The sequence below is a fragment of the Vulpes vulpes genome, chromosome 9, assembly GCF_048418805.1.
Source record: "Vulpes vulpes isolate BD-2025 chromosome 9, VulVul3, whole genome shotgun sequence".
Classification (NCBI taxonomy): Eukaryota; Metazoa; Chordata; class Mammalia; order Carnivora; family Canidae; genus Vulpes; species Vulpes vulpes.
The window spans coordinates 3092782-3105300 of record NC_132788.1 but is presented as its reverse complement, the minus strand read 5'-3'; the positions used below and the strand labels follow the sequence as shown (position 1 = coordinate 3105300).

General features: G+C 45.4%; 1 protein-coding gene across 10 annotated transcripts in view; it reads left to right on the top strand.

The window, feature by feature from the left end:
• The window catches only part of SCLY (selenocysteine lyase), a 40865-nt gene that overhangs the window by 8071 nt on the left and 20275 nt on the right, over nucleotides 1-12519 (top strand). For 5 of the 10 annotated variants that reach the window (XM_072719035.1, XM_072719034.1, XM_072719033.1 and 2 more), the window contains exons 3-5: nucleotides 3323-3420; nucleotides 3842-3942; nucleotides 8431-8611. In XM_072719035.1, the coding sequence (XP_072575136.1) occupies nucleotides 3372-3420; nucleotides 3842-3942; nucleotides 8431-8611 (331 nt within the window). In that variant the 5' untranslated portion in view covers nucleotides 3323-3371. The remainder of the gene's footprint in view (nucleotides 1-3322; nucleotides 3421-3841; nucleotides 3943-8430; nucleotides 8612-12519) is intronic. The other 5 variants (XM_072719029.1, XM_072719026.1, XM_072719025.1 and 2 more) reach the window with 1 other exon arrangement.

Here is a 12519-nt window from a genome sequence, read left to right as displayed (position 1 = left end):
GCAGTGGCCTTGATGGGGCTGGTGTCTGGGCAGTGCAGAGGTGGGGCAAGATTCCGGGCATTTTTGATGGCAGAGCTTTACAGGATTTGCTCATGGGTTGCATAATGCGGTATGAGAAAGGCAAGAGCCAAAGCTTTTGGCACCAGGCCCCTGGAAGGACTCACCATTTATTTACTGAGATAGAAAAGGCTGAGAGGAACATTTCAGGGGAGAAATCATGCATTCGGCGTGAAACAAGTGTAGTTTCAGATGCTCTGGCTACCCAGGTGGAGCGAGTGGAGTCTGCAGCACCAAGCTGGTTCTTCAGTCTTGAGTAGATGAGGGAGGGAGGGAGGACCTGGCCTGAGCGTGGGGCCATCTGCCATCTGGATTTGGAGCCCTGCCCAGCAAGGGACTCAGAGGAGGAGGGGGAACAAGGGAAGGAGGCGGAAGAGGAGGAGCAGGAAGGGGAGCGGTCTTGTAGGAGAGATCCGCTCCCCTTCAGGGAAGGAGGTGGGTACCTGGATCTAGAACACAGGGCCCTTGGGCAGAGCAGGTTTGGGAGGCCGGCAAGCAGAACACCTGATTGCAGGGAGTTCAAGAGGCAATGGGAAGAGGGGTGGAGATGGGAAAGGGAAAGGAGGAACAGGCCATTGCTGGCAGGGGGGTAGGTAGAGGGGCTCTGGTGTGAGGAACGGCCAAGTGAAGGGGGGTTACTTTAACGGATCATGGGAGCCCCATGCGCCCCTTACTATCCGTCCTGCATCCTGAAAGCCAGGAGTTCAGAGTCTTCTCTAATGTCAGCTACAATTACCAACCACCCTTTACATTTAGTTACACCAACAACTTCAGACATTCCGGAAATTTAAGAGTAAGAAAATGGACACCCAGGTGTCTCCTTCCTAGATCCAACAGTGCTGCCCTTACGTCGATCTCTTTCTTTCTGAATGTACTGCTTTTTCATGAGCCTTTGAGAATGAGTTGCAGGCAGCGTGATAGATTATCACCTGTGTGTGTGTGTGTGAGAGAAAAGGGACTTTATCGCATCACATTACCATTGTCAAACCTGAGAACCTGGCTCTGAAATTCAGGCCATATTCCAATTTCCTCAGTTAAGGATATTACTTTTTTTTTAATTTATTTATTCATGAGACACAGAGAGGCAGAGGAAGAAGCAGGCTCCCTGCGGGGAGCCCGATGCAGGACTCGATCCTGGGACCCTGGGATCATGCCCTGAGCCCAAGGCAGACGCTCAACCACTGAGCCACCCAGGCGTCCCAAGAACATTACTTTTTAAAGAGAGAAGACTAAATGATTACCTTGGACTGGGGGAGAGAACCACTGCCAGCAAACCTATCATGGGTTGGTTGGTTTCTTTTAACTCCTTGTGCCAAAGTTCTATTTTGGAACGTAACACCTGCAGGAAAGTTGAAATAACAGTATAAGGAGCACCTGCATTTCTTTTACCTGGATTTCTCCAGCATTACTACTCTGCCCCGTTTATTTGAATCATTTGAAAGTACGTTGCGAACAGGAGACTTCACTCCTAAATACCTAAGCAGTGTCTTCTAAGAACAAGGACATCGCCCCGCCCAGGGACAGAACATTAACCCAGGGACAGCATCTCAATCCCATTCCCATTCTAATCTCCTTGCATATGCTTCTGGTGCCATTAGATCCCTTTTGAAAATACAAATTGTAAGTAAATGAAAAGAGCAACCAGAGGTCATTTCTGGCAGTTCTCCTGCCTCCAGAGTAGACAGTGTTCCAGTAGCTCGTGTTCCCAGGACTCAGTTTACTTCCTCCGCACCAGTGTGGAAGAGACACTGCAACACAGATCCTGTCCCCCTCCGGCAGCCTCGGTGGGGTGTGATTAACGTACGTGGAACCACAGAGGCAAAGTTACAACTTGATAACTTCGAAACCATCACCAGGAGAGTGAACATTGCCACGGACCCCCAAAGTCCCCTGGGATTCCCTTTTGTAATCTCTCCCTGGACCATCCCCAGGCAACTACTGGTAAGGATTAGTGTGTGTTTTCTATATTTTCACGGAAATGGAATCTTACAGGGCTTTTTGCCTGGCTGCTTTCAGCCGGCATAGTTATTTTGAGATTCACCCACGTTGCTCACAGTGCTCCTCTGTATGGATGCACCAGTGTGTTTGGACCTTCATCTGTTGCTGGACCTTTGAGCTGTTTCCAGTTTCTGGCTATTCTAAGTAACACCCCGGGGTAGCCAAGCTGCGGACACCTGCTCTCTTTTCTCAGTAAATAATAACTGTCATAAATACCTAGGACCAGGATGGCTGCGTCACGTGGCAGGTGCATATTTGACTTTTTAAGAAACCGCTGTCCTCTCTCCACAGTGGCTGCGCCATGTCCTGTCCCCGCCGACGGCGTCCTAGAGGTTCAGTTCCTCCAAGGCCGCCTGAGCGCTTGACTGGGCAGTCCTCATGTTGGCTCCTCTCCTGGCCGCGGAGTGCTGGTGGGGCAGCCCCGTGAGCCCTCATCTAGAAAGTTCTCTAAGACTTGTTAAGTGTAAAAAGGGAAGCATTTGCAAAATAATAGGTGACTTATGGAACCCATTTTTGAAAAGAAAATCCTATGAGGCACTTATGTGAAGGTCTCCAAGGGTGTTGGAGAAGGTTCTGGGGGGTCCTGCTCCAAACAGCAGCAGTGATTGCCCAGGAAGAAGGCTTCCTTCTTGCAGGAAGCCCAGGAGTGAGTGTGGGTGGAGGACAGGGCTCCAGCGGCACCCAAGAAGCGCTGAGGGTGGCTGCCAGGGCAGCCTCCTGCCCACGTTGATCGACATTTCTTAGAGTCTTTTCACACATCACCAGAATGACTAGATTTACCAAACTCCACACACCTTCACTACCTAGAAGTAAAACCTATACAGTAGTCTTAAGGAGTATATGAATCACTTTATATATTGATTTTTACCACGTACCACGTGATTTTACATTTCTATTTATGTAGGATGGATGGATTGATTTGGTGGTGCCTGCTATAAAAAAAATTTTTTTTTAACAAGTAGATCTGAATAGTCAACAAACTTTGGAGACTATTGATCCAATAGACCAAGTAAGAATTGCCATTGACATTGTCAGAATTCCCACCTGAAGCCTTCCTTTCTCTGCCACACACAAGGTTTGATCCCTTCTTTCATGCCAGCCAGTGAAACTGGGTGATAGATGGGGTGTGTGGCCCCGTGTGACAGCAGATCTGTCCCTGAGGCAGTGACCTCCCGTGCACCCAGGGACCTGCACTGAGAGATGCGGCATTGGACCTTGTGTTGAGGAGTCATGAGCATTCTTTTTGCTTATTTTTGTTGTTTTGCAGCGTGATCTTAAGCAAATTATTTCATCCCTTCACCCTCCTGTCTTGATGAATGGGGAGCAAGGCAGATGGCCACAGCTTCCCCTCTCCTGTAGCATCCGGTAAGAAGAAGACCACATCTTCGGGGATTTTAGGGTTCCCGGGAGTCCCCCTGTATTTGCTTCCACCTTTTACTAAGTCTCAGTAGGTGTCACTGAGTTGGTCCTATCTTGCTGCTGCCCCTTCACCAGCATATTCCTAGGTTGTGGCCTATTGTATTCATGTTAATGGGACATGGGTTGTCTTAGAATTGCCCACTTAGAGTTTTTCCTTCATGTCTGGTTCTTTTTTTTTTTTTTAAGATTGTATTTTTAAGTCATCTCTAAATCCACTGTGGCTCTCGAACTCACAACCCTGAGATCAAGAGTTGTACGTTCCATTAACTGAGTCAACCAGGCGCCCCTTGTCTGGTTGTTCTTTTAAACATGTGTTTATTGGACTTAGTGAAGCGACATTAATGAGTTTCCGTTTTGGTCTTTCAAGGTAGGAAAGCCAAGGACATTATTGACTCAGCTCGGGAGAACATTGCGAAGATGATAGGTGGGAAACCTCAGGATATAATCTTCACTTCTGGAGGCACCGAGGTAAAGTTTCTAAACAGGCTCACAGTCTTTTAACTGTTAAGTTATATGAAAAAATAGAACATGGTTCCACCTTGTTTTTTTTTTTTTTTTTAAGTCATGCTTTGTCTTGGTCTTGCTATTTTTCAAATTAGCTTCATGTAATTAGCCACTATTTATCTATAAGTAAATTCCAGGTAGTTAATAGGATATTTGTAATATAATGTGTAAATTAACTTGCTTTGCATTATTTCAACAAAAAGAGTTTCCTCTTTATTTTGTCCTGGAATTATTCAATTAAATCCCTACTAAGTTGTTTGTCTTACAAAGCTTGTGAGGTTTGACTCATTCCAGATGTACTTTTAAATTAATAGAAATAATTAAAAACAGCAGGATGGTGTCGAGGCTTCTGCTCAATTAGTAATAGTGTCTCGCTTTCTTTCTGGGAAGGAAGGCAGGACTGTCCCCCAGAGGTGATGTGACTGTCTGCATAGATTTTCTCCCAAGAGAATCTGCAGCTAGATTATTAGAGTTAATAAGAAAATGTAGCAGTTATTAGATACAAAAATCAATCATGTTTTTATGTACCAGTAACAATCAGGTGTGTTGTCAAAAATTGACCTTTCTGCTCTCAAGTCAAAATGTAACACAAAGACAGAAGATTGAAAGTTGTATTACTTTGTAGGCAAAGGAGGCTGCAGCAGGAAAATAATGCCTTCAAAACTGCAGACCCACCCAGGTAAAAGGCTGAGGGATTTTATAGGAAAATACAGCATCCAGGTAGTGTTGATAGGAATCTGGTGCATGTTACCAGCCATGTTCATTATGTCTTCATTGTGGTCTTATGACCAGCATCAGTACCGGCCACCCAAGGCCCATTACTAAGTATCGGTACTGAATTCCTGGAACAAAAGATTACAGAAAAACAAGTGAAGGGGTGGGGAAGCTTCAAGAGTGAGAGGAAAAAAAATGTGTTCAGTTTAAAGTCAAACCTTGCTGGAACATTAGTCTGTTCCTCTTAATTTCCAACCATCCCTATATTTCTATAGTGATTTCGGGTTTTTATCAGAGCATGAAAAATATCAAGTACTTAGGAAATAAACCTAATAAAAAAGAATTTGTAAAACCTTTTTAATAGACTCTGCCCCACCAGGAAAGTCATAGAAGTATTAGTGTATACCACCTTCAAAGAAGTTCTGAATAAATAGAGCAATTCACCATGTTCCCAGATTGAAGGACCCAGTGTTATAAATACATCAGTTCTTCCCAGTTGATCTGTAGATTCAATGCAACCTCAGTCAAAATTCTGAAACGTTTTTTGGTGGAATCTCAGAAACTAATTTATATGGAAATACCAAAGGCCAAGACTTGTCAAGACCTCTGGAAGATGAAGAACACAGTGAAATGACTTGCTCCACCAGATATCCAGCCTTTTATAAAGCTCTACTGATTAAGGCAGATGGTCTTCAGGCAAGGACAGACAGTAGACCAGAAGCAGCACTGTGCCTATAAGGGCACTTGTCATGTGACTGGGGTAACCGTGTATCCTGGTTTGCTCAGGACAGTCCCAGGATATGCCTGTTGTCTTGACATAATTTTAATAGTGCTCTCTTAATTCTTAAGTTTTTCTGGCTCAGATGCTAGATTATATGATCGCCATATATGACTGAGGTAGCATAAGAGAGCAGGAAGAAAGCATGGTCTCTAGTAAATGGTGCTGGGACGACTGTAGGATTCACAAAGAAAAAGGAAATTGATTTCTGCTTCACAACATAAAATAATTGTCACAACTTCAGGTATAATAAATACCTAATTATGAAAAATAAAATTTAGAAAGCCTTCAGGTGACAAGTTTATATCTTTGTGATAGTTAAGAGCAATGAATTTGTTACATATGATACAGAAAGCATTAACCATAAAGAAGGCTGATAAATTGTACCACCACCACCACCGCAAAACCAACTTTACTTCGTCAGAGTCCTATGAAGAAACTAAAAGACAAGCTAGACAGTAGGAGAGGTTTGCAAAATGTAACTGACAAAAGACTAGAATCTAGGATATAAAGGCAGGTAACTCAATAGAAATATGGCCAAGAAACTTGAGTATGCTTTTTACAAAGAATGTGAAAAAGTACTTGCTTTCATTTTCAGAGTAAAAAACATTGAAATACCTCTGCACACCGCAGAATGATAAAAATTAAGAATTACAAAAGTAGTATAGATAAAGGACAGAGCGGTAAGCGCTCACAGATGCAAAGCATAAACTGAAATGCGATTTTGGGAGTGGGTTGGCGTTATCTGAAGTCAAAGACGTGCATACACTGTCAGCCAGCAGTCCCACTCACAGGGCACATCCTGGACAGGTGAGGCACATGTGAACCTGGGGACAGGTAGACTGCTCATGATAGCCAGAAACTGGAAACAGTCCAGGTAGACCAATGTTATTAGGTTGTGATGCACTCCTACACAGCGGAATGTCACACAGCTACCGCAGCAGTGCATGGATCTTGAGATGTGGAATGAATGAAGTCAGTTAAAGGGCCAGTTGAGCCCAGTCTGGCTGAGTGAGGGATCAGGGAGCTGCCACCATACCCCTAAGCCCATGCCCCTGGGGCCAGGCTCTCAGTGGCCCACAAGAAGCTAGCTCAGCCCCAGCTGCCTGGTAGGGCCCAACAAAGGCTCTGAAAGTTAAAAAAGCAGTGCTGAAAAGGCATGCACAGTCACACAAACACACACAGTCACACACACACACACACAAAAGATCCGCATGTCACCTACATTCCGATGACCCAAGAGTCTGTGTCTCCAAAGGCAGCCCAAATATCCTTGTAAGAGCACCCCCAGGAGAAACAAGCTTGATCACTATGCCCTCATCAAGTTCCCCCTGACTACTGAGTCAGCCATGAAGAAAATAGAAGACAACAGTACACTCCTGTTCACTGTGGATGTCAAGGCCAATACGCACCAGATCAAACAGGCTGTTAAGAAGCTCTTCCACATTGATGTGGCCAAGGCCAACACCTTGATCAGGCCCGATAGAAGAAAGCATGTGTTCAACTGGCTGCTGACTATGGTGCTTTGGATGTTGCCAACAAAATTGGGATCATCTAAACTGAGTTCAGCTGGCTAAAAATCTAAATATAAATTTTTCACCAAAAAAAAAAAAAAAAAAGAGGTGCTTGCATAGGAAAAGCAGAGAAATGATTACCAGACACATCAGGGTGGTAGTGGGCTCCATGGGGATGGGGAGGAGGGGACTGTGATTGAGGGGAGCCTGGGTTGCTTCCACGTGGGGCCGTGTCCACTGTCTTGATCAGGTAACAGTCACTCAGTATTCACTGCTATACTTCTATTAAACTTATGTTTGTATTTTACACACTTTTCTGTATCTACAATTTAAAGTAAGAGAAAAGGTTTTTTGGGGGAGTTTTGTTTGTTTGTTTTTAAAAAGACTTCTACCCTGAACCTTTCAGTTATCCACTTTGCCTACAGGAAACCAATTTCATTAGCTTCCTGGTGTCTTCCAGAGTCTATATGTTAAAAGCAAATAAGTGTTTAGATTTTATATATTCTTATATCCTTCCATATTTACCATTTCAAGGATTTTTTTGCATGTATAAGCCAATATGTGTGTATTTCCCCTTTTTTATACAAATTGGGTAGAGTACTATATATATAATGTCTGCTACCTTTTTTAAAAGATTTTATTTATTTATGAGAGAGAGACAGAGCATACATTGGGGCGGCGGGGGGCAAAGGAGAGGGAGAAGCAGACTCCCCACTGAACAGGGAGCCCAAGGTGGGGCTTGACCCCAGGACCCCCCTCTGGGTTCATGACCTAAACCGAAGGCAGACATTTAACCAACTGAGCCACCCAAGCGCCCCTACCTTCTTCTTCTTCTTCTTTTTTTTTTTTTTTAATTATTATTTAGCAAGTCTGTTTGTATTTGAGATCTTTTTATCGCTTCACATAAAGTGTTTCCTTGGTGTTTGTACCTTGGTATCTGTTGAACAGTGTTGCATGACTTGTTTAACCAGTCCCCTTATTGGTAGACCCTGAAGGGCTTTCCAAGGTCAAGCTGTTACAAACCGTGCTGCACCTAATAAGTGGCCCGTCTGTACATCATTTTGCTTCTGTGGAAGTGCAGTGGTGGGATCAAGTCCAAGGGTCGGAGGGCTTATGTCAAATGGCCCTTAATATGGCAAATTATACTCCAATCAGTAGGGGGTACCTAGGCAAAACATTCTTTTTTGATAGATTTATGAAATGTAAAAATTCGTAACATTGCTTAATAAGACAGGTATAATTGACAGCAAATGAATTCTGACATTTTGGAAAGTCTGAAACCCCAAGTCTTTGTTATTGGGCAATCAAAAGGTGCAGCTCAGAAGTTGAATTGCTTTGGGACCATTTTGTCCTCTTTAATCATTAGCCACGAGGAAAATGAAGTCAGAGAAACTGCCCCTGTGGTTGTAGCTCAAGTATTATAAATGCCCTTTCTGTTCTCTGCAGTCCAACAACTTAGTGATCCACTCGGTGGTGAAACATTTCCATCGAACCCATGCATCAGAGGGGACCCGGGCCAAGCCGAGCGGCCCCCTGGCGGGGGCCGTACCCCACCTTATTACCTGCACCGTGGAACACGACTCCATCCGCCTGCCCCTGGAGCACCTGCTGGAGGAACAAGTGGCTGGTGAGTGACCAGCCTGGCTGAGTTCCCACAGGGCAGCTCCACTTGCCCCCACTAACCGATTCCCAGGGGAGGAAGCCGCCCCAGCCCAGGTGAATCATTTACCCTACACACACAGCCTCCCTGGCTGTCCTCCTCGGGTGCAGGGGTTACCCAGCCAGTTCCCATGTGGCAGCCAGTCAGCGCTGCCACCTTCTCCCTCAGGGAAAACATGGGCAGTCAACATGTAGATCTGGGCTCGTCTGCATCCATCAGCTGAACAGTATTTCAGATTCGTGCATGTGATAGAGACACACATTGTTCATCTGTTTGTTTGTTTTAAAGATTTATTTATTTACTCATGAGAGACACAGAGAGAGAGGCAGAGACATAGGCCGAGGGAGAAGCAGGCTCCCTGTGGGGAGCCCGATGTGGGACTCGATCCCAGGACCCCAGGATCACACCCTGAGCCGAAGGCAGATGCTCAACCACTGAGCCATCCAGGCATCCCTTCATTGGTTTTTAATGATTGAACCTTGGTAAGAACAAGGGTCAAATAGACATCATCAGCTTTGGGGGATAAACACAGGAATAAATGTGCTCTCACTGTACGACTTAACCCCCATATAAGAGGGAGGCCTTGCCGGGGGGCTCAGGGGCACAGGCCCATGGGGAGGGGAGGCACTCAGGAGTGCAGGCTCACCAGGGTCTGAGGGGTTGCAGGCTCACCCAGCTGGGGGGCTCAGGGGGCACAGGCCCGCCAGGGGGCTGAGGGCTCAGTCAACCGTAGCCAACAGGGCAGCGGCTCTGACCTTCCGCTCTTCCTGTGCTGTGGAGTCTCAAGACACCAGGCACAGATCACAGACTTTTGAAAACTATGAGCCCTTTTCCTCCCCAAGACAGCGGAGGTGCATGCTTTCCTTTAAACAAAGTCACTTTCCTCTCAGCCTCTCTAATCTGCCTGGAAATCTGAAGGTGAATCAAGGGCAAGTATTTTTATCATAAAGATAAAGGACTGTAGCCCAGTACTCTATGAAAGTTGTGTTTTTTTTTTTTTCAAAGAACTTACTTGAGACAGAGATCATGAATGGGGAGGGAGGGCGAAGCAGACTCCCCACTGAGCAGGGAGCCCATGGGGGGACTCGACCCCAGGACCATGGGATTATGGCCTGAGCCCCCCAGGCGCCCCAACTATGAAGCTTTTCTATTGCTTTTTCTGTTTGCCTACTCCAGGGTTTTTCTCTCTCTGGTCTGACCTAGATGCACTACTTTAACTGAAAAAAAAAAAAAAAAATAGATCAAGTCTGACCTTCTTATTTCAGCTCTTGTTCCTTTCCAACTTGTTGCCTTTTTTCCCCCCTCTCTAACTTTCTGTACTTACAGGGAAGAGCGACACATCCTTCTTAGTTGCTATTGCATTGACCTTCTTGCTTAAATTACACAGATTTTTACAAAGTACAGACACCCAGGCTGTGGAAATAATTTAAACCCTATAGAAAGGGATAAAGTACAGAGTGAAGGTTTTTCCCCTGGTGTACCCCAAGTCCGGCTTCTCAAGGCAACCGCTCTTTACTTTTGCCTGAGTTCTTCTGGTGCTTAGCATCATCATTTTAATTACTTCCTACTTAATCACGTGCAAATGTAAGCTCCATTTCTTGGTTGATCAACTTAAGAGTCTGTCTGTTGACTCCCTGATGTAGAATGAGGACTTGGACGGTCCCCTGACCCCTCCCCCGTTCCCTGGTCATGGCGGCTTTGTGGAGACGTAATTCACACACTGTCCAGCTCAGCCATCTGAAGTGTTCACACTGTTTGGTGGCCCTTAGTTTATTCACCAAGCCGTGCAGCCATCACCATAATCAGAACATCTCATCACCCCGGACAACCTTGTGCCCATCCACTGCAATTCTCCATTTGCCCCACTCCTGGCAACCGCGAATCCCTGTCCTGTCTCTGTTGCCCTATTTCCTAGGACTTTCTCATGAATGGAATCATAGAATATGTGATCTTTTTGACTGATTTCTTTCAACTAGCATGTTTTCAAGGTTCATTCATGATGTAGCATGTACCGGTACTTAATTTCTTTTATGGATTTATAATATTCATTTTATGTGAATTCCAATTTATATAAAAAGTATTCACATTATTTATCCATTCATCAGTTGATGAACATCTGATATTACAAATAATGCCATTATGAACATTTGTGTACAAGTTCTTGTGTGGATGTATGTTTTCTCTTGGATTTATACCTAGGAGAGGAATAGGTGGGTCATATAGTAACTCTGTTTAGCCCTTTGAGGTGACCTTCATATTCCAAAGTCGCCGCACCCTTTTATGTTTCCGCCAGCAAGGCATGAGCGTTCCAATTTCTCTGTATCCTTGACAGCATTTGTGAGTGTCTGTACCTCTCATTATGGCTGTCCCAGTGGGGGGGAAGTGGCATCTCATGGTTTTGATCTGCATTTCCCTGATGGCCGATGATATTGGGCATCCTTTCATGTGTTTACTAAAAAGACAAGTATTCCTGTCCAGGGCTGCCTTTCTTTTGCTCTCCTTTGAGTCTTGTAATGGATACATGAGCTCTGCCCTCCTCTTGCTGGCCCCTACCCTGTCCCCGGCAGCCCTCCCAGGCCTGCCATCCTCTCTTGGGCATGTGCTGCTCTTTCTCAGTGACAGCCGGTGCTTCTGCCACCCACTCGCTGGGTATATGGAGGGGGTGCTAGGTCATCACACCCAGCCCCTGCCTGCCTCCACAGTCGCCACTCCACGCTCCACGCTGTGCACGCTGGACATGGATGATCACCAGATCCTTTCACACTTTTCACCTATTACTATTCTGAGTGTTTGTTTCCTACTCCTGTTAATCTAATGCTATCATCTTTCTATATTCTGGGAATTCCTCAAAATTCCTTGTCCACAAGTAATATCCCTAGTTTAGAAAATAACTCTAAACCCATTTCAGTGGGTCCTTGAGAAAGTAGGTGCATTTGTCTCATACCGTTTTGAACCAAATCTTGATTTAGTCACCTTCACTTATTATCTGTCTCCAATAATGAGATTATAAGAGCTTGGAACAGTGCCTACAACACAGTAGGTCCTTAATGAATGTTTGCTCAAGGTTGAGCAAGTGAAGGTTGAGTACTTGGTACATTAAGGTGTTCTCATGAAGATGGAAGAGTAGGAAGATCCTAGGATCACCTCACCCCTTGGATACATCCAGATAACATCCATATCAGTGTAAATAACCCAAAAAATGACCTGAAGCCTGGCAGAACAAATTCTCCACAGCTAAATGTAGAGAAGAGGCCACATCAAAGAGGGTAGGAAGGGTGGAGACATGGTTGGAAGCCAGATGCACCCATGGGACTGCACATGGGGGGCAGGACACCATGGGTGCAGAGAAGGAAGAGGAGCAGACCCCATCCAGGAACCGCAGGTGTGGGGAACCTGCACAGGGAAGACAAATCCCCATACATCTCCATGTTGGCTTTGGAAACCAGAGGGGCCTAACTTCATGGGTTCTTATGATCAGTGAGGCTTAACACCTGGAACTTTGAAAACTTAATGGGCTTGGCTCTGGCAGAGCTGGGAGACCAAGAAGAAACTGGCCCCACCCTTACAGAGACAGTACAACCAACAGCCCCATGGAGATACAGCATAGAAACAGCAGTTTGATAAATACTTGGGTATAGAGGAAGGAGATTTATTTACTAATCTCAGACCATGTGCTAGAGGGGCAGGGTATCTTTGGGAGACTTCTCCAAAAACAAAGGAGCTAGCGGGTGCCATCTCCCTTCTCCACTCCACAGCCTAGGTACATGGACACCCGTGGGAACCAGTGCAGTGCAACACTCCACCTAGCTTGTAACAGTGTGCCCCACCCCACACTCTTCTGTGGACCCACACCCTCCATCCTGGCCTGGGCAGTT